The sequence below is a fragment of the Alnus glutinosa genome, chromosome 4 (genome assembly GCF_958979055.1).
Source record: "Alnus glutinosa chromosome 4, dhAlnGlut1.1, whole genome shotgun sequence".
Classification (NCBI taxonomy): Eukaryota; Viridiplantae; Streptophyta; class Magnoliopsida; order Fagales; family Betulaceae; genus Alnus; species Alnus glutinosa.
Genome location: NC_084889.1, coordinates 24,199,570 through 24,219,048, shown reverse-complemented (window position 1 = coordinate 24,219,048; position 19,479 = coordinate 24,199,570). Strand labels below are relative to the sequence as shown.

General features: G+C 35.4%; 1 protein-coding gene across 1 annotated transcript; it reads left to right on the top strand.

Annotated features, from left to right (window-relative positions):
- The first annotated feature begins 375 nt into the window (after positions 1-375).
- Positions 376-4,104, top strand: LOC133865280 (uncharacterized). The gene is made up of 6 exons (XM_062301657.1): positions 376-615; positions 691-1,094; positions 1,207-1,545; positions 1,912-2,289; positions 2,935-3,149; positions 3,265-4,104. Exons 1-6 carry the CDS (start codon positions 470-472, stop codon positions 3,508-3,510), a joined length of 1,728 nt encoding a protein of 575 aa, XP_062157641.1. The 5' UTR covers positions 376-469; the 3' UTR covers positions 3,511-4,104.
- Positions 4,105-19,479: the final 15,375 nt, after the last annotated feature.

The following is a 19,479-nucleotide window of genomic DNA, read 5'->3' as shown; positions in this document are numbered from 1 at the left end:
GTTAAATGTCATAGACTTATTTCTAATAATCTATCTTAATTTTTTTTCTAAGCTAATAATCTATCTTAATCGAGTCAAAGATAATAAATGACGAGATATTTTGGCATTTTTTAAATAAACAACGAGATTTTTTGTTTTATAAGAATGACGATAGTAATATAATTTTTAGCGTGCGTTTATAATTACGCCAGAAAAGAGAGTTTTCTTTGTATATATATATAATTTATGAACTAAACAAATAGAATGTCTACTTCTTTTTCATAATTGAAAAAAATTAATAATTATTAAGGTAAAGTTAACATTAATTGCAGGACAAATTAGACATTTTGCAAATAGGAAAGAAACGGATCATTTTGACCGACTAGGGAGAGATGGCACGAAAGCAACCCGGGGGAACCATTTTTCTAGGAGTCTGCTTTGCTTTGTGAAGGAGTGCCTCGGAAGATCATTTTCAGCCAAGAAGAAGAAAATGCCATGTTCGAAAGAAGAAGCTTTTGTTAGCCTCTTCTTCAATGTCTCAAGCTTCTTCCTTCTTCTTTTCCTCTTCTTCTACTGTGCCACCCATTTGCTCGCTAAGCTCTTCCATTTTCTTGGCAGCAATCCAATCATTCTCAGGTCTTCTTATCCTTTTCCAGTGTACTTGCTTGCCTTTTTCTTTTCTTTTTTAATTGAATTTTTTGTGTTTTGCAGGAACCAAAATGGATATGAATATAACTTGTTCTCGGAGGATGAGGAAAAAGAAGAAGCACAAGGAGGAGGAGAAGGGTTTTTTCATGCTGAGTGCCTTGAGAAAGATCATGATCTGGTGGCTGACATCATTCATGGCGGTGAAGCTCTGTTCTTTCATCCAAACAACCACCCTCAAAGGAATCAAACTCTTTCTGAAGAATTCATGAGCACAAATGAAGACCCAGATCATGAAGATTATGCCCCTGAAATTCTCTCTGTTGATGACTCGCACGAAGGTGAAGATCGTATGTTTGAAGATGAGGAGCTCCCTCCGATAGAGACTGATTCAGTTTGCAGCTCTGCTCCAAATCAAGGCTGTCCCACCATGCCAATAACAACCATCGACAACGACAAAAACCGTCACGGTACGTATATAGATTAATTGCATCATGTCTAGCATCAAAGTTTGTTACATTAGTCACATGTAGTACTAACACTTCCACTCTATCTGATGATGATGATGATGATGTTGCGAAGGAAATGAAGAGAAGAAGGCAGAGACAAATTTCTCCGAGGACGAGAAATTCATTACTATTGCACCATCCAAGTTGGAGAAAAAGAAGCTTAAGCTTGTAGCTGATCAAGATGAGGATGATGAGATCTTTGGTGACTCCTGCACCGTTGGCTCCACATCTAAGAGCTCGTCTGAGTGGAGAAGCTCGATTAATTATAGGGATTCAGGGACTGATCAGGATCCATTTTCTTCTTCCTCGCGGAGGAGTTGCCCCAAGTGGGAATCTTACACAGTTTTTCAAAAATATGATGAAGAAATGATGTTCCTTGACAGAATCAGTGCACAGAAGCTACATGAAACAGGTATTTCCCCTTTCTAATTGTGCTATCTTTTTAATAGACTGTTATACGATTGTCATACAATGACGAATTTATTTTCACTGTCAGTACATCTTCTCAACTGTATGACTGTCATATATCAGTATACTAAATAGCATTAAATAATAGACCGTTATACAACTGTCATACAACTGTGATGATGTACTGATAGTGAAAATCTGCTATTGATTTGTTTTTTTTTTTTTTTTTTTACAATTACTTATTATCTAAAGATTGATTTTTACTATTGTATACCAATTTATATACTTGTATATATCTTTTCAACGCTATATGTTTCTTATTCTTAAGGAAAATAAGCTTTATAGTAATCATATAACAACCAAACTTCAGAGTCGCTTAGGTCTATTAAAGTGTGTCCAAGATCAATATCGGAGAGAATTGTTCATAAGTTTGCGACGGCAAACAAGAGAGCGTCAGATAGCCGTCGACAGAACCCATATCATGAACTGGAGGCGGCGTATGTGGCTCAAATTTGCTTAACATGGGAAGCTCTTAATTGGAACTACAAGAATTTTCTGCAGAAGAGAGCTTCACGCCGTGATCTTGACCCCGGCTGTCCTGCCAATGTCGCGCAAGAGTTTCAGCAATTCCAAGTTCTTTTACAGCGATACATTGAGAATGAACCTTATGAGCAAGGCCGAAGACCCGAGATTTATGCCAGGATGAGGCTTTTGGCACCAAAATTGCTTCTAGTTCCAGAATACCGAGGTATATACACTTAATTATGAAGCAACTCACGTTTGTTTGTTTTTTTTTTTTCTTTTTTCATTTTTATAACCCGGATGTCCGGTACTTCACCCCGATTGGATTGCCTCAGACACCGTGCAAAACGCTCCCTTCATATGGGTCGGATAAAGCTCTAGCTTTCGCTGGCTGACGTTGTTAAATACCACTTTGATCTCCCAAAAGCTTAAGTTAATAGGAATAAGTAAATTTAATCACTTAATCAATATTTTAACACTATTTTAATAGGTGAGACTCAATACATAAAATATTTAATTGAAATGAAAGGTAAATGAAATGAGAAATGATTCGAACTTAGAACCTCGATTTGCTCGATCTAATATATACCATGTTAAATCATCACTTGTTTCAAAAATTTAAACTATTAAGAAGAGGTACATTTATTCATTTAATTAATACTTTAACAGATATGGCCCCAAAAAGTTGTTTGTATTCAATAAAGTCGAACTTTAGACCTGATGCTTGATGAGGCATCCAGACCAAAGCACTAACCACTTGTGCCAACCTGTTGGAGTTTACTCACATTTTTATTAATTTTAACTCATATGAATTTCTATTTACTTCCATATTCTATATTTTGAAGATGAATGTTTTAATGTGTTTTTAAAGATTCAGAAGATGATCAAAAGGAGGATGGTTTTGGATCAAGAATTTCATCAGCAGAATTTCTTACGATAATGGAAGACGGAATCCGAACTTTCATGTATTTTCTCAAGGCTGACAAGGCAAAACCATGCCAGATCATATCAGCATTTTTCAGGAGAAGCCGAAGAACTTCAGTTGATCCAACTCTTCTCCACCTGATGAAGAAAGTTAATAAAAAAGTAAGCCCGCATTTGATTTTAGAACACGAATTTATGTCAAAGGAAACCTTTCTCTTTTTTTATTTTTTATTTTTTGTCCAACTTGTAATATCTGTGTCTCACACAAACTGTGCAGAAGAAGATGAAGCTTAAAGATCTTCGGCGCGTTCGTAAATGCTTGAGAAAAAGAAGATTGACGGCAAATGAAGAGATGGAGATATTGATGGGACTAATAGACCTGAAAGTGGTGTCTAGGGTTATGAGAATGACTGACATGAGTGAAGAACAAATGCACTGGTGTGAAGAGAAGATGAGCAAAGTGAAATTTTTGGAAGGTAAATTACAAAGAGATTCCTCAACACTTTTCTTCCCAGCCCACTGACCCACCATATTATATTGCGAAGTTGCTTCCTGACTAGACAATGAATGTGCATGACTGCACAAAATGAATATCCTTGACACCCTTTTGTAAATAATGTAAAAAAAAGATATGAAGGGGCCCGGAAAATCTGTGCAATTACATGTGGGTGACATGGATTTTGGGGAGATGGAATCAATGAAAAGAGTTTACATGGTTGGCTAAGCACATGATTCATCAATGGTGAAAGTGAAAGATCAGAGACAAAGCAAGGAACATGAAGATAGAGACAAGGATAGCTTTAGCTTACTTTAACTTTTTTAATTACAGTTTTCAATAAGGGATTTGAGCTGACCAAAAGAAGAATGAGCAAGGCTGCTCCTAGACATGCAGTGGAATAAAAAAGTAGCACGCACATGGAAGACTCAGATGACCCCACGTAGGATAAGGGAGAAAAGAAAGGAGTAAACCAAACTTTTGTGATATTATAACCAGACAGCATGGGATTTAAGGATTTATGTTAATCCAGTGTTTGGAGTATTCATGAGATGTATGGATGTCTTCTAAAACACTTTTGACTGGGTACCTTAAAATGTTGCGCTATTATCTTTTGATTCATGTGTTTTCTTTTCATTCGAATTAAGTCTTCTGCAGTCAATTAAGTTTCATATTTTTGTTCCAATCTCTAGTTCCTCGATCTGCGTACAATTGGAGAAACTGCAAATGATGTTGCAACGATTCGTTTCTTACCAAGGGAAGCATTAGGCATGGTGTATAAAGTAGGGTTATAATCTCGAACGGGCCTACAATCGTATTTCAGCTTAATTTTTATTGGCCTACACAAGCAGCCTAAGCTGGAAATGAAAGACTGTTAGAATGGATGCCTAGCCCAATCAACTCCTGTAGGGCCCATATGCCCGCAACCCCCACTGGCCCAGTATTAAGTCGGCCCAAACATGGCTAGAAGGGGCTGGCAAGCCCACCAAAACTCAATCTTGCGTGGAGTTCACGTGCAGGAGGAAAGATCTAGTATCAGGCAGTCGTTCTTCTTGGGAAGTGACGTGTACACCCACATAGGAAAGGTAGCCTACAAAGGAAAAAAGACCAGTCAACCCCGCCCAAAAAGGCAGGGTTCATCGGGCCTCTAAAAAAGGTAAAAACTACTAAAACCCCAAAAGGAAGGTGGATTATAATCTCCAGAGGAGTGATTGGTGCACAACAGTTGTGCAATTGTTGTACACCACTCTAGAGACATGGTGTGAGTTCCATGTGGGACCTATGTAGTGGAACGAGAAATGATCCCTACACTCATTTCTCACAACAGCCCCACAACAAGCTGACGTGACTGGTAGTATTTTATTATTTTTTTACAAAAAGAAATGAAAACAAAACAAAAAAATAATAAAATATTACCAGCCACGTCAGCTTGTTGTGGAGCTGTTGTGAGAAATGAGTGTAGAGATCATTTCTCGTAGTAGAACTCACCACATGGGACCCACTCTATGTATCTAAGACCTTACACAACAATTACACAACTATTGTGCAAGAGTCATTTTCCCAATCTCCAACATGATCGAAGGCCAAATCGATAGCTGATTGACGACGTACAGTTTCCTTACTCAAGCGCACAACTAAAAGAGGAGACTAGGCACAAATATACCCTTATATCTATCTATCTCTTTCGTTCTCTTATCACCTTACATCTATACTTTTATTGACTTAAGTATCGGATCGGATGTGGTGCCACGACCACCAACGATGCTCCACTTTGACCTGTGGTTGTCTTGTAGGGTTTCCGAATCAATGACTAACCATACGTAGTCATTGTGTTAACATAATCTGACCGGTTCGTGTTGCTTCTCATTGTAGAATATATATATACATGCTTAGAAGTATTTGTATAATGAGGTAGAAGTTTAATAGTGATAATAGAAAAAGCGCGTTGGGGGCAGTGGCAACCATAGATGTGTTTCTACGTCGGTGAAAGCATCGCTATAAGAGCTTGTAGTGGCGGCTTTCTAATATCTGCCTTAAACCCTTCCTCGTTGTGTCATGGCGGTTTACGTTTGCCGCAATAAGTTACCTGTAGGGGCAGCTTTTGATCCTTGGTATCGGTTTCTAGTTTTTTTTTTTTTTTTTTTTTTTTTTTTTTTTTTTTTTTTTTTCCTTTTAACATTTCAAACCAAATTTTATCATACACCGACTTTTAGATATATAAAATATTTATAAAATAAACATTGTAATTCAAGAGTAATGTTTATAAAATAAACATTGGTTTCTTAAAGAGTAATGTTAAACATAAAATATAACACATTTGCAACTTTTTTTATAACTTTTAACATGTGTCACTATGTTATTAGAACCAAAAGTTGTAAGCATTTAAAACCATTTAATGGACTCCAACACATGCTGACAGATGTCAAAAGTTGTAAAAGAGATGTTTAGAAGCGAATAGAATTTCAAGTAAAATTGAGAGTAATCATTTCATGGTTTTAGTGTACATAATGTCATGTGGTGAATATGTTATTCCCTAAGTAAAATTGAAAAATGATGAAAGAACAAGTTTAGACCCCAAACGATGTGGAAGCAATAAAAACACAACAGTTATCAATATTTATATTAATTTACTGGAGTGATAAATTTTCAAACCACCAATGAAGAAATCATCAACAAACACACAACACAATATTTTTGTTGACGAAGAAAAAAACCTTGACACCAAGGAAAAAACCTTCTCAGGGTAGCCAAACCAAGATTTCACTCAATCATATGAAGAAGAAATTAACTCCAGGCAATAGTAAAACTTATAGCCTTATCTAATTTTACCAAAACGATCTATAGGACAACCCACTTCTCACGTAGTCTCTACTCCAACACCAAGGTTGATCGTTCTTCAATTAGAAGAATCCTTATCAAACCCCATCAGTAAACTTCAGCGGTTGTTGTTGATGTATAATAACTGTGGTTTGAATGGAACACTCCAAGAAAATAAACAATGAAAGCTCTTAACTCATATATTTCTCTTAGCACATGAAGGAGAAGGCTTAGGCACTATTTAGGCTCAAAGACCACATTTTAAACCTCTCCAAAGTAGCTGAGAAATAGCCTTCAACCTTACCCAAGGTCATGGGCTATGATCCTTATATAGGTTTGAAAAAACAAGGCTTTTTAATCAAAGTGGACTAGGGTTTAGACGAAACTATTCATATGTACTCTAGGATATAATTGTCTGAATGGCACTATTCATGTTCAAACGGCAGACTAGCATGTATCGACATGAAAGGAAATGAGTGCTCTTTGTTCCAGCTTTTCAGACTTCTACTGTGAGCCCGTTTTGACCTAGTACATATCGGAATTAGAAACTCTTTGTGAAATACAAAGTTCTATCCCTTTGAGTTAGCTTTCCAATGCTACCAAGCCTGTCTTCATCCAATTTTGGAATCAAAAGATATTGTCAGTTTACTCAGACATGGTCTTTCTTGGATAACTCTTGTCTACAGGCCTCTCCGGACATCTCTACTAATGGGATGTTCTTGGAGCTCCATCCATCCAAACATGTCCTTGTCCTGCCCAGACACACGTCTATCCTAAATTTCCTTGTCTGTAGGCCATTTGGATTCTTCAATTAACAGATACTTTCTAGAATCACATTTCATAGATATCGTCAAGACCCCTCTTGCCCTATCTGGACACCCAACTCTGTACTTAGTTTTTTAGCAGTATCTTCAAGTTACTTCAACCGCAGACCTAAGTACACAACTACCCAAAACACAAAAACATAGAATAAAGTTTTGAATACGAAATGAGTCAATTGCAAAACCTAACAAACTTCTCATTTGGTCATTCGATGACAAAAACCTTATAGACACGTATGAGTTACATTGTTCCTCGTAAGACTCAAATCCTAATATATCATACCACAAGTAGATCAAACTTTGTCTTGAAACTTGAAACACTCAAACAAACTCATTATGTGCACAGAGATATAGGAAATATTCAACATCTCCAACCACATAAAAATGACATTTCATAATCATATCAAAGTATCTAGACCTGACATTAGGGGTGAAAATGCAGATGCGGATGTGGTTGCAGTTATTAATAATATTCGCATCCGCATCCACATCCAAATAATGCGATTATCACTTTTAGGTATCCACATCCGCGAGGTTATTACGTTTATTGAATGCAGTTATTATCCGCTATCCGTATATGCGGTAATGGCCATTTTGGATTACTATCCAAATTTATATGCATACTTAAATAATACGGTTATTACTATATGTAAGATTAAATAAATTAAGATTTCATTTGTTACACAATATATGATTATTAACAATAGAGGGTCATTGTTTCATAGAATAATCGAGATTTGGATATCTCAACGAAAAAAAAAAGAAAAGAAAAGTAAATGTAGAGAGGTTTGACTTTAAGATGATAATGATAAAAAACCTAACACAACCTAAAGATCTTAAACTTACCAAATTCAAAACGACGTCGTTTTCATGAATTTAATTAAATTTCTATTATATATATATATATATATATGTGTGTGTGTGTGTGTGTGTGTGTGTGTGTGTGTGTGTGTGTGTGTGTGTGTGTGTGTGTAAAGGGAATGCGGATTCGGTTATTAATTGCATTTGCAAACTAACAAACTCTAAAATAGCATCCACATTCGCATATGTGGATAACAGATGTGGGCAGTTATTATTCGCCCACATTTTCACCCCTACCTGACATATCATAACCATCCACAGTTCTCTCCCTTTTTGTCACCAAATTACAAAGGGAAAGACAATCAAAGATATATCAAATCATACCAAAGATGTCAAAGTGTAGCAAGGAATAATACCACTAATTGTAGAAATAACCAAAAGAATGTGTTATAAAAACTACACCACCATTGAAAAAAAAAAGAAAAAAAAGAGCACAAACATTAATCACCTAAGCATAGGCGAAGCACAACCAAAACTGTGCTTGTGTGTGTCACTCCTACCAATCTTAGGCAGACATCTACTTAAGTATGAGACATTCCTTACAACCACTCAAACTCCCCAACCTAGAAAATGAATGTTATGCAACTGATGTGTAATGCATGAACACATCAACAATGCAAGCAAACATGCACAAGAATTTAAAAAGCAATCTCAATGCACACAACCTCAAGAAACTCAAGACAACAAAACCAAGGTTATCTGTTATGTAACGCCCCGCTTTTTACAAAAAAACGTAAGTGAAAATTTCGATTTCTGCATAACATTACAACATCATCAGAGTTAAGAAATTGGTAGCAAAATATATATTTGTCTTAACAACTGGGAAAACAACACATCAGAATTGACTAAATTACCTCATAATATAATTAAAATAATATGGCGTTCATACATGACTTACACATAAAACAATAATATAAGTGCCATATGTGACACGTAATAATACTTGACAATTGTTTTCAAGTAACACAAATCAACACATAAAAATATTACGTAACAAAAGTCTTATCTTTAAATATAAATACTAGTAGTTCCATCCTGCTTTCCATCTTGCACAAACTTGCATGTGATTGTGGTTATCATCACAATCCTATGTTGTGGTCAAGTGAGTCAACAGTCTTCAATAACATAATGAGATATTGGTCTATTTAAAAGTATACTATACAACAATGTGATGACAGTTATATATATATATATGCACAATCTCATTTACGCACAGTCTCATTTATAGATGTCATGAGACGCTAACTCATAATACGGTCTTATCATTTATAGATGGACAAATAGATGTCGTGAGACTTTAACGCATAATACAGTCTTATCATTTATAGATGGATAGATAGATGCCATGAGACTTTAACGCATGATACGGTCTTATCATTGTCGTGGGTATTTTACCATCTCTGGTCTTACCATAGATAGACGCCGTGAAACTTTAACCACCTGTTTTCCTTTTATTGGTGCCGTGGGTCTCTAACCAAACCGGTCTTATCCTTTATTCATGATTGGTGCCTTGGGACTACAACCTTTCGTCTTTACCTCGAGACGTTAACCCTCGGTCTAGTTGATTGATTGATGCCTTGGGACTTTAACCCATAGTCTTTGCCTTGGGTCATTAACATTCCGTCTTTCTTATTAACAGTTCATATCTTCTCATAGTAAAATATGCAATGACAGTTTATCAACATATTCACTATTCATGTCAATAATATACTCAATATTCCAAACAATAATATCTCAAACAAGACATGTTCCACGCAACTTGCATACAATTAAATAAAAAAGACATCACTACATTACTAAAGACCACCATATCATACCTAGTGAGTAAGAAATACTCACAATTCTTTCTTTTTCCAAAAAGTGTTCACACAAATGTTCACTGCAATATAATTTAATACCAACGATAGTGAATTAATATAATTCACTAAAAATACATCATAACACTATTCTCGTCTCTATCTTTTAAACCTTAATATAATTCATAACATCATTTAAACATAACAACGGCGTATAAAATTGGTTAATTATAATGCCACATATTTCATGTGGGCATTATAACAGTATTTATAAATAATGACTAAAATACCCTTTTACATTTAAAATAATTATTTAAATAAGGATCATTTTAACACCACTTTTAATTAAATAATATTAAAGCAGGTACTGCTTCAGTTATTCTAACTAAAACAGTGAGATAGCAAAATAGGATTAAGTCAACATATGGCTTATTTTTATATCAAATAACTATAGTAACCTCATTAATATATTTAATGAGTTTTAAACTTTTAAAATAAGTGAATAATAACATAAATAATCTTTATCTTTTAATCTTATAAAATCTGATAGAATAACGACATTAGTATCAATAATGCCTAATATACTTTAAAATATTTGGACAGCGTAACGTCACTTTTATAAAATAGTAATTTTTACTCCAGCATCACAACGGCGTGTTTTATAAATTATTTGCGCTACTTCAAAAGCCCTGTTTAAAACACAACTTAAAACATTAATAAATTGTTAACAAATAACCTTAAAACATTAAAACAAAGCTTATTTAAAACTTACCCAAAATATCACAAACCTAGTTTGGTGATATTTTTAGAATAAACTCCAAACACGTAAAGAGAGAGAGACTCGGTCGTGAGAGAGTGTGAGACTTCTTCCTCTTTTTGTTTTTGTTTTTCTTTAGTTTGTTTCCTTTCACAACCACTACAAAAAAAAAAAAAAAAAAAAAAAAAAAAAAAAAAAAAGGGCTTTTTGAGCCTTTTTGTTAGAGCCATTTTCTTAAAACGGCTCTAGTTTGAGCTGCTTTTTTAAAACGGCTCTAATTAATTTTGAGCCGTTTTAGTGAAAACGGCTCTAATTAGAGTCGTTTTCGTTAAAACAGGTCAAATTAGTTTGAGCTGTTTTCACAAAAGCGGCTCTAAATTAGAGCCGCTTTAACTAAAACAGCTCAAACTAGAGTTGTTTTTAAAACGGCTCAAACTAGAGCCGTTTTTAAAGGGGCTCAAACTAGAGTCATTTTTAAAGCAGATCTAATTTGAGCCGTTTTAACAAAACAGTTTGAAATATAGTCGTTTTGATCAAAACAGCTCTAATTGCAGCCGTTTAAATATTTTTTTTAAAAAAGAAAAAGGGTCTCAAATTAGAGCTGTTTAAACAAAAAAAAGGTCTCACATTGATCGTACCACGATCGATCACATAGATCGTGCCACAATCGATCACATGATGGTACCACGTTCCATCACTTAGATCGTACCACGATCGATTACTTAGATCGTACTACGATCGATTACTTAGATCGTACTACGATCGATCACATGATCGTACCACGTTCCATCATATAGATCGTACCGCGACCGACCACACTTAGATCGTACCACGATCGATCACACTTAGATCCTACCACTATCGATCACATAGATCATACCACGATCAATCACACTGATCATACCACGATCGATCACATGATCGTACCACCTTCCATCACATAGATCGTACCACGATCGGTCACATAGATCGTACCACGACAGATCACATAGATCGTACCATGACCGATGACATAGATCGTACCATGACCGATCACATTGATCGTACCACGATCGATCACAATTAGATCGTACCACTATCGATCACATAGATCATACCACAATCAATCACATTGATCATACCAAGGTTGATCACACTTAGATCATATTACGATCGATCACACTTAAATCGTACCACGATCAATCACATAGATCATACCACGATCGATCGCACTTAAATCGTACCATGATCGATCATATTGATCGTACCATGATCGATCACACATGATCGTACCACGATCGATCGCATGATAGTACCACAATCGATCGCATGATCGTACCATGTTCAATTACATAGATCGTACCACGATCAATCACACTTAAATCATACCACGATCGATCATACATGATCGTACCACGATCCATCACATAAATCGTACCACGACCGATCACATTGATCGTACCACGATCGATCACGTAGATCGTACCACGATCGATCACATAGATTGTACCACGATTAATCATAGATCGTACCACGATTGATCACATAGATCATACACGATCGATCACATAGATCGTACCACGATCGATCACATAGATCATACACGATCGATCACATTGATCGTACCACGATCAATCACACTTAAATCGTAACACGATCGATCACATTGATCGTACCACGATCGATCACACATGATCGTACCACGATCCATCACATAGATTGTACCATGATCCATCACACAGATCGTACCATGATCCATCACACATGATCGTACCACGATTGATCACATTTAATATATATTTTTTTGTTTATTTATTTATGTTATAATTTTAGTTTTTTTTTTTTTTAAACAAAAAATTTTTTTTTTCTTCCTTTTTTCTTTATTTTTTTTAATTTATTTTTTAAAAAATAATTTTTATGTGTACTTTTCCCTATAATTGATATTTAATACTATATTTAATTAGCTAGTATACTATACGCTTAGTTATCAAAAAAATAATTAAAAATAAAATTAAGTGATTGGAGCTATTTTTGCAACAACAAAAAAAAGGCTCCAGTTGGAGCCGTTTTGGAAAACGGCTCTAAATTTTGGGGCCCTGCGCAGGACACGAAATTTTTGTGTCCTGCGTGCGCACAGCCAAAAAAAAATTCAACTTTTTGAATTAATTTTTTTTTTCCCCTCTCTCTTTCTTTACTCTCTTTCTCTAATCTGTCACTCTCATCTCTCCATAACTGATCTCCATCATCTTCCTTTCTCCCTTTCTTTCTTTTTCTTCTTCTCCCTTCTCTCTCCCCTCTCTCTCGACGACAACCGTCAACGTGGGTCTCAAGAGACAAGAGACCCACAGCTGGGTCTCTTGAGTTTTGATATTTTAGTTTGTGAAAAAAAAATGCATGTTGCGCATTTATGATTGTTTTCCCATTTTTTGACTAGGTGACTCCTGGGTCTCGTGTTGGATTTGTCCAAGTGATATTGTGATTGAATTTGATGGAAAGCTTGTTGAAAGCATTAAGGAGGTATTTGCTGTTTTGTTTAGTTTTCTGTTTTTGCTGCTTTGTTGTTGTGGTATTTGGTGTTTCTATTGTGGTATTTGGTGTTTTGTATTGTCTACTGCTTTGTTGTTGCAGTAATGTGATAGAATAATTTTTTTTTTTTTTCTCCTGATTGTGATTCATCTAGCTATGGTTGCAGCAGAGGTGCTCAACAAGAGGAAGAACAAGGACCGTTTGTTCATTCATAAAATTTAAAAAAAAAAAAAAAAAAAAAAAAAATCTTTCTTTCTGTTTTCTTTAGGCTGTGAATTGTGTTTGGGAAATCAAAGGTTATAATCTGTTTGGTTGTTCGGAAAATGGGGAAAAGAAAAGAATAAATGGTGCATTTTAGTTTTCTAGGTAACCAAAAGCTACTGATCTGCAAGTCCCTTTTTTTTTTTTTTTTTTTTTTTTTTTTTTTCTAATTTAGAGTCGTTTTAGGGTCCCTAAAATGACTCAAATATTTTTATTTATTTATTTAGAGCCGTTTTAGGGTCCTTAAAACGACTCTAATTTTTGAACCATTTTTCTAAAGTGGCTCAATTTAGAGCCGTTTTAGGTTAAAATGGCTCTATTCGGGTCTTTAATACTTGATGTGTTGACCCATTCTCAAAACGTTAAAAAAAAAAAAAAAACGGGGCAAATTGTTTAGAGCCGTTTTAAGAGCTTAAAACGGCTCTAAATACCTGTTTTTTTGTAGTGAACACACACATACAGGGAAAAGGACAGAGAGCTCGAGAGAGAGAGAGACTTGAGAGAAAACAAAGATGAAGAAGAGAGATTGCAGAGAGAAAGAGAAGAGAAGAGAAATTGAGAGAGAAGAGAGCTTCGGGAGAGTGATGCGATCGAAGGGGGAATGAGTTCTTTTTATACATGTTTGAACGGTCGAGATTGCTCCACCTTGATCTAATCTAAGGGCTGGAAATCGTACTTGGGGAACAAGTTTGATATGAGATATTTTTTGTTTCAAAATCGGACAGCCATGTGTTCAGTTGATCTGAAACCTTTAGAACAAGGTCGCTAGAGTGACAATGAGGTCGATTGATCGACAGGTCGATCGATCGCCTTATTTAGTGGATCGATCGACTTCGTGGGTCCATTGTTTAGCCATGTTTCCTTTCATTTAAGCCATTTAATAAATTAGACCTATAATTATATCTCTAATAAATATTTAATTATATACATATTTATATCAAAACTGATGAATATTCATTCCATAAATATTCATATTTATTTCATTTCTATTATTAGGCCTTAAATTCTATTTTAAGGTATTATATTTTATATCTTAAAATTTGGGGTGTTATATGTTATTTTGAAAATCATAACTCAAAAACATGCCATGTTAGCGCATCAATGTTGATCACAATGCGTGAATATGATATGCGTCAACACAGAAGAATCAGTTATCATGGAAGAACTTAACCACAAAATTACCAAAAATATGTTTAAGGTATTAAGAAATCCATGTGCAAATTCACATCGCATGATACTCCAATGCATACAATGAATCACTATGCATAATTAAAACTCCTATAAGAGAAACTAAGTGATTCAAAGCCAAAATGCAACACAAATTTCTTTGAGGCATTTTATCAATCATGTCATGTGAATGAAATTAGGAAACAACATGTGGGAACATATAAATCAAACATCAATACATATACATTAATTCTTTAAGAGATTCATATCAACCAAGCACACACATATATGCCCATGAATTCCACCAAGTAATCACACCTCACATGCATGAATTTCAAAACAAGCAAAAACTATGTTTATGAAGTTTTCATAGCCTTAATCAAAACAACACACATTCAAGTTTTACCAACACTTATAATTGATCACATATCACAATGAAAGATATAGAATCGAGACCAAAAGATTTGGAACCAAATTCATACAACACATTGAGACATTTTATCAAACATCTTATGAGCATTGTAAAACACAACTCAAGCAATATTATGTGATTATAGGGAAATCATCCTAAATACATGTGATTAAAAGCATGCCCAATTAATTCCAACTCAATCAACACATAAAATATGCACAGATGAATCAATCCAACCCAATCCAAATTAAAACCTAAGTTTTGAAAAATGATGAACAAATACAAAAACCATAAATGAAAAAGTGAGAAACACTTACTTGATGTTAGATTGAGATGAGAATGAAAGGATTGATGTAGCAAAGGAGACCAATCAACACTGACCAGACCGTGTGAGAGAGAGAGAATGAGATCCCACAATGATAAAATGTGAAAAATAAGGCCTTTGTCATGTTTAAAACTGTGAGGCTATTCAACTCCTATGGGGTATGTTCAAACATGAGATGAGCATGTCTGGACATGGTCAGTTAAACCAACGTCTTGACCTAATGCCTTGTTCGGACACTAGTGCTCAGAAAGCAATTTTTCACTCTAACCCAAAAAAAAAAAAAAAAAAATTATCACTCCTCTTAGTGCAATACCCTAAACAACATGTCAAAAATCAAGTATGAATGTAATTACATAATAATTTCATACATGTGAAGAAAAATGACACAACACTTTCAATTTCTTTGATGGACAATTTTTCATTCCTGAATTGTGTGTGCGCGCGCGCACATGATTTCACAAGTTTCAGACCTTACTTGATGTGGAGGTAGACTATGCCATTTGGTACCTTAGAAGAAAGGTTGACAAGTTATCTAGCTAAAACTCAAACCCTTTTGCTAGGGCCTAGACACCTATATCCTTTGCTGTAACACCCCAAAATTAGATAATTATATTTACCTAACTTGGGATGTTATTAGCAATTTTTCAAAACCAATTAACTGGTAATTGACTGGTGGTATCACTTTAAGCAATAACTTATTAGAGTATGAGCATGCGGAAGGCATAAATAAATTATCTAAGGCAACTAAAATAAATCATTTGACAGCACCATGTATCATCAATTATAAACTGAGAGCCTCTAAATAGACATCTATAGAATATTAAACAACAATCATCTATTTCAGCAAATTTGAAAATGTGAGCCATTCGCTTGGCATCTTTACCCCAGCGAATTTCTCACTTTATAACCTGAAAACCTACTAATCTGCAAAACACCGAAGTGTTCGACAGGTGGAAGGAAAATAACTGCGTAAGTTCATGACTTAGTAAATAAATTATTATGAAACTAATTTATGTAATGAGCTTAATGCATAATGTTGCATGTGATTTATTCTTTTACAAACTTAATTCATTGCATGATAACATCTTTCCCTGTGCTAACTCACTATGTTGTGGACTTACACTTTGATATTTTTCACTTTTAAAATATTCTTGTTCTACAATTGGTTATCCTTTATAAGTTTGTTAGTTTTATTGGCTACATTCTATTGACAAAATCACTGCCATGTATGTTGCTGTCTTAAAAGGAGAACCGTATTATTTCAGAAGTCTTCATATATTTAGAGTTTATTTCTCTAATATGGAAAGGACCTTATTATAATAAAGTTCAGTGTCACAAGCTTCAAGAAGGCAATTTTAGAGTTCCATGAAGATTCTGCGAAGTTTCCAACTGAGCAAAAGTTGGATCCCTTGTTCCCGTCTGGACGGTCCAGTGAAGCATCTGGATGCCCTCCTGAGTCGAGAAGATTCTGACAGCTTAGCGTGCATCCGTCCGGACGTCAGGGCAACATTGTCCGGATGCTCTTCAGTGTTGGAGAAGAATCTAGATTTCCTTTGCAGACATGGATCGGGAAAGACAGCTTGCAACCATCCGGATGCTAGGGCAACATCATCCGAACGTGACCTTAATAAGGAAACGCGTGAAGCATATTATGGAAAGGCGGTTGCACAGTTCACCATCCGAACGCTCTATGCCTACGTCCGGACGCCGCCCAAGAACTCCGATTCAATGTTGAAATAGGTTTTCTTAAGCCTATAAATAGAGGTCTCTAGGCATGTATTATGTACAGAATTTAGTATTGAATTCATTTGTACTTAAAAATGATGTTTAGGCAGGTATTGTGAGATTAGCTAGCTCTCTGAGGGTCGTTGTGTGACTTGATCAGTTTTGAAGTCTACCTTAGGGAGGAGCCATAAACTAAAAGATTCCATTGAAGACCCCTTTAGGTAAGAGACCTAGTTGGGGAGTGTTCACGTATAGGGACGTGTTAAAGTGCAAGGTACGATCACTACATCGGGGTATGTGAGTGTTACTACTTTGTTACTAGCTTTGTTTTCTGAATAGTAGATATCATGGGTTTGGCTGCCCCGAAATAGTTTTTCTCTTAATTGAGTTTTCACTTCGTTAACAAAATATCTGTCTTATTTAAATTTCGCATTTAAATATTTTGTTACAAATTGATCACACACGCGGTAAATTAGAAGTCTTTTTATTTTTCAAAGTTGAAACTTAGGAAGTCAAGCAAGAGGTTGATGAGTATGGAGGACCTTGCTAGGTTGGTTTTTTAATATCTATACCCTGAGTTGTTGTATATCTTACAGCATGATCATTTCCATACTCTACACAACTTGTTCTTTGGGTTTTTGTAGGGGTATTACCAAGTGGTATGTTGTTTCCACGAGTGATTTTAAAAGCCATATCATATTTAGGAGGAGACAATGAGGACTCTAGTTGTCCTTATAGGATTACTCTAAAAAAAACACATTTTGCCTTAATCTTGGTATCTATTTGAAAAACTTGCAAACCCCAAGTATTAAAATGGCATTTAACCCCATAGAAAAGACTTACCAAAGTATAAATTGGCCACTTGTACAGGAAATAGATTCTCTCAATTTCATTTTAAATGGGAAAGAGCCCATTAGTGCATTTAGGAGGGATAAAATAGTCTCTCTCTTTTTTACTCCTCTAAGTACATTAACTGAATTCTCTCAATTTCGAATGAAATTAATGGGAGACTTACCCGCTTCTACAATGTTTTTTAAAAGCATTTTGATTGCTTCTCAATGCTCATCTTACCCATGCTTTCTCATTGGTTTTGAGTCTATTGACAAAAGACAATTTGTCTCTCATTTAACAACAAAATAAGTTGTTAAATAACCGGCAGACATTGTAGATACAACTCTCTCAAGTCCCAAAACAAAATAATAATAATAATTGAAAATAAATATTGACTTATAATTTAACCAAAGTGTGTGTGTTTGTGTGCAACCAAATATCTTAAATGCGGAATTTAAAGAAGACAAGATATTTGTTACGAAGTGAAAACTCTATGAAGAGAAAAAACCACTCTGGGGCAGCCAAACTCAGGAAATCCACTATCCAAAACACAAAGCTAGTTACAAGACACTCGTACTCACATACCCTTATGCAGTAGTCATACCTTTAACTCTGACACGAAGCCCATCGTAAACGCTTCCCAACCAGATCTTCCACCTGAAGGGGTTTTTAATGGATTCCTTTACCTTAGGGCCTACACCTAAGATAGACTTCACACAAACAGTTGAGCACACATCGGTAACAGCTTGAGTGCTAGCGAATCTTTGATTCTCCCTAAACACCCTCTCAAAGCACTATGGAATTCACTGTTAAATTCTATACAAAACACAAGCCTAGAGCCCTCTATTTATAGGCTTACAAGAAACCTAAAACTGCTGAGATTCAAGCTCTGGCTGGCGAGCGTCTGGACGGAAGTTAGCCACGTCCGGACGGTTCTCTACCATATCATTTCAGAAACAACGTAATTTTATCTTTATCAGCTTCACGTCTGGACGGCTTGACCGAGCGTCCGGACGGTCTTCGCTAAAATCCTTTCCGCGTTCGAATGGAATTCTGGAATATTCTGAAATACTGGACATCGTCCGAACGGTTTGCAGAGACTTCCCAAACAGTGTCGACTTCTGAAATCCAACTCCGTGTTGAACAATGATTGACCTAACGTCCGGACGGTGTTGCTTTGACTTCCGGACGTCTTCATCGTTATCTGTAAGACACTGCGGGGCGTCCAGACGCCTTCAAAGGCCCGTCCGAACGGTTGCACAGGAACCGGCCGTTTGACTTGGAAATTGCATGGAATCTTCATGGACATCTTCTTTGAAACTTGTGACCATACAAATGGCATGAAATGAGACACTGCTCATATTACTTGAAGACTCTGAATAGCACCGATAATCCTGTTAAAAAACAACCATTACATAAAGTGTTTTTGTCAACCAGAATGTTGCAAATATAAAATACTAACAATAATAATAATAAAAAAGTCAAACACTGGTCCATGTTGCACCCTATTTCATTTAATAGGCTCACTGATCAACAAATTTGGGCAGCCATAAATAGAGATATGATACATTTGCATATTTCGTACAATTATTGTATAACTCTAATAATTTTTTTTTAAGGTCAACCATTAGATATTTAAGACTTACATCTACGAAAAACAAATCCAATGGTTAGTTTAAATAAAAATTGTACAAAAGTTGTTTCAAGAGTTGTATAAT

Excerpts from the sequence above, each read along its gene's own strand:
- LOC133865280 (XM_062301657.1), top strand. The coding sequence starts at position 470 with ATGCCATGTTCGAAAGAAGAAGCTTTTGTTAGCCTCTTCTTCAATGTC. Across the intron at positions 1,095-1,206 it reads CAACGACAAAAACCGTCACG|GAAATGAAGAGAAGAAGGCA; the intron begins GTACGTATATAG and ends GATGTTGCGAAG. Across the intron at positions 2,290-2,934 it reads TCTAGTTCCAGAATACCGAG|ATTCAGAAGATGATCAAAAG; the intron begins GTATATACACTT and ends GTGTTTTTAAAG.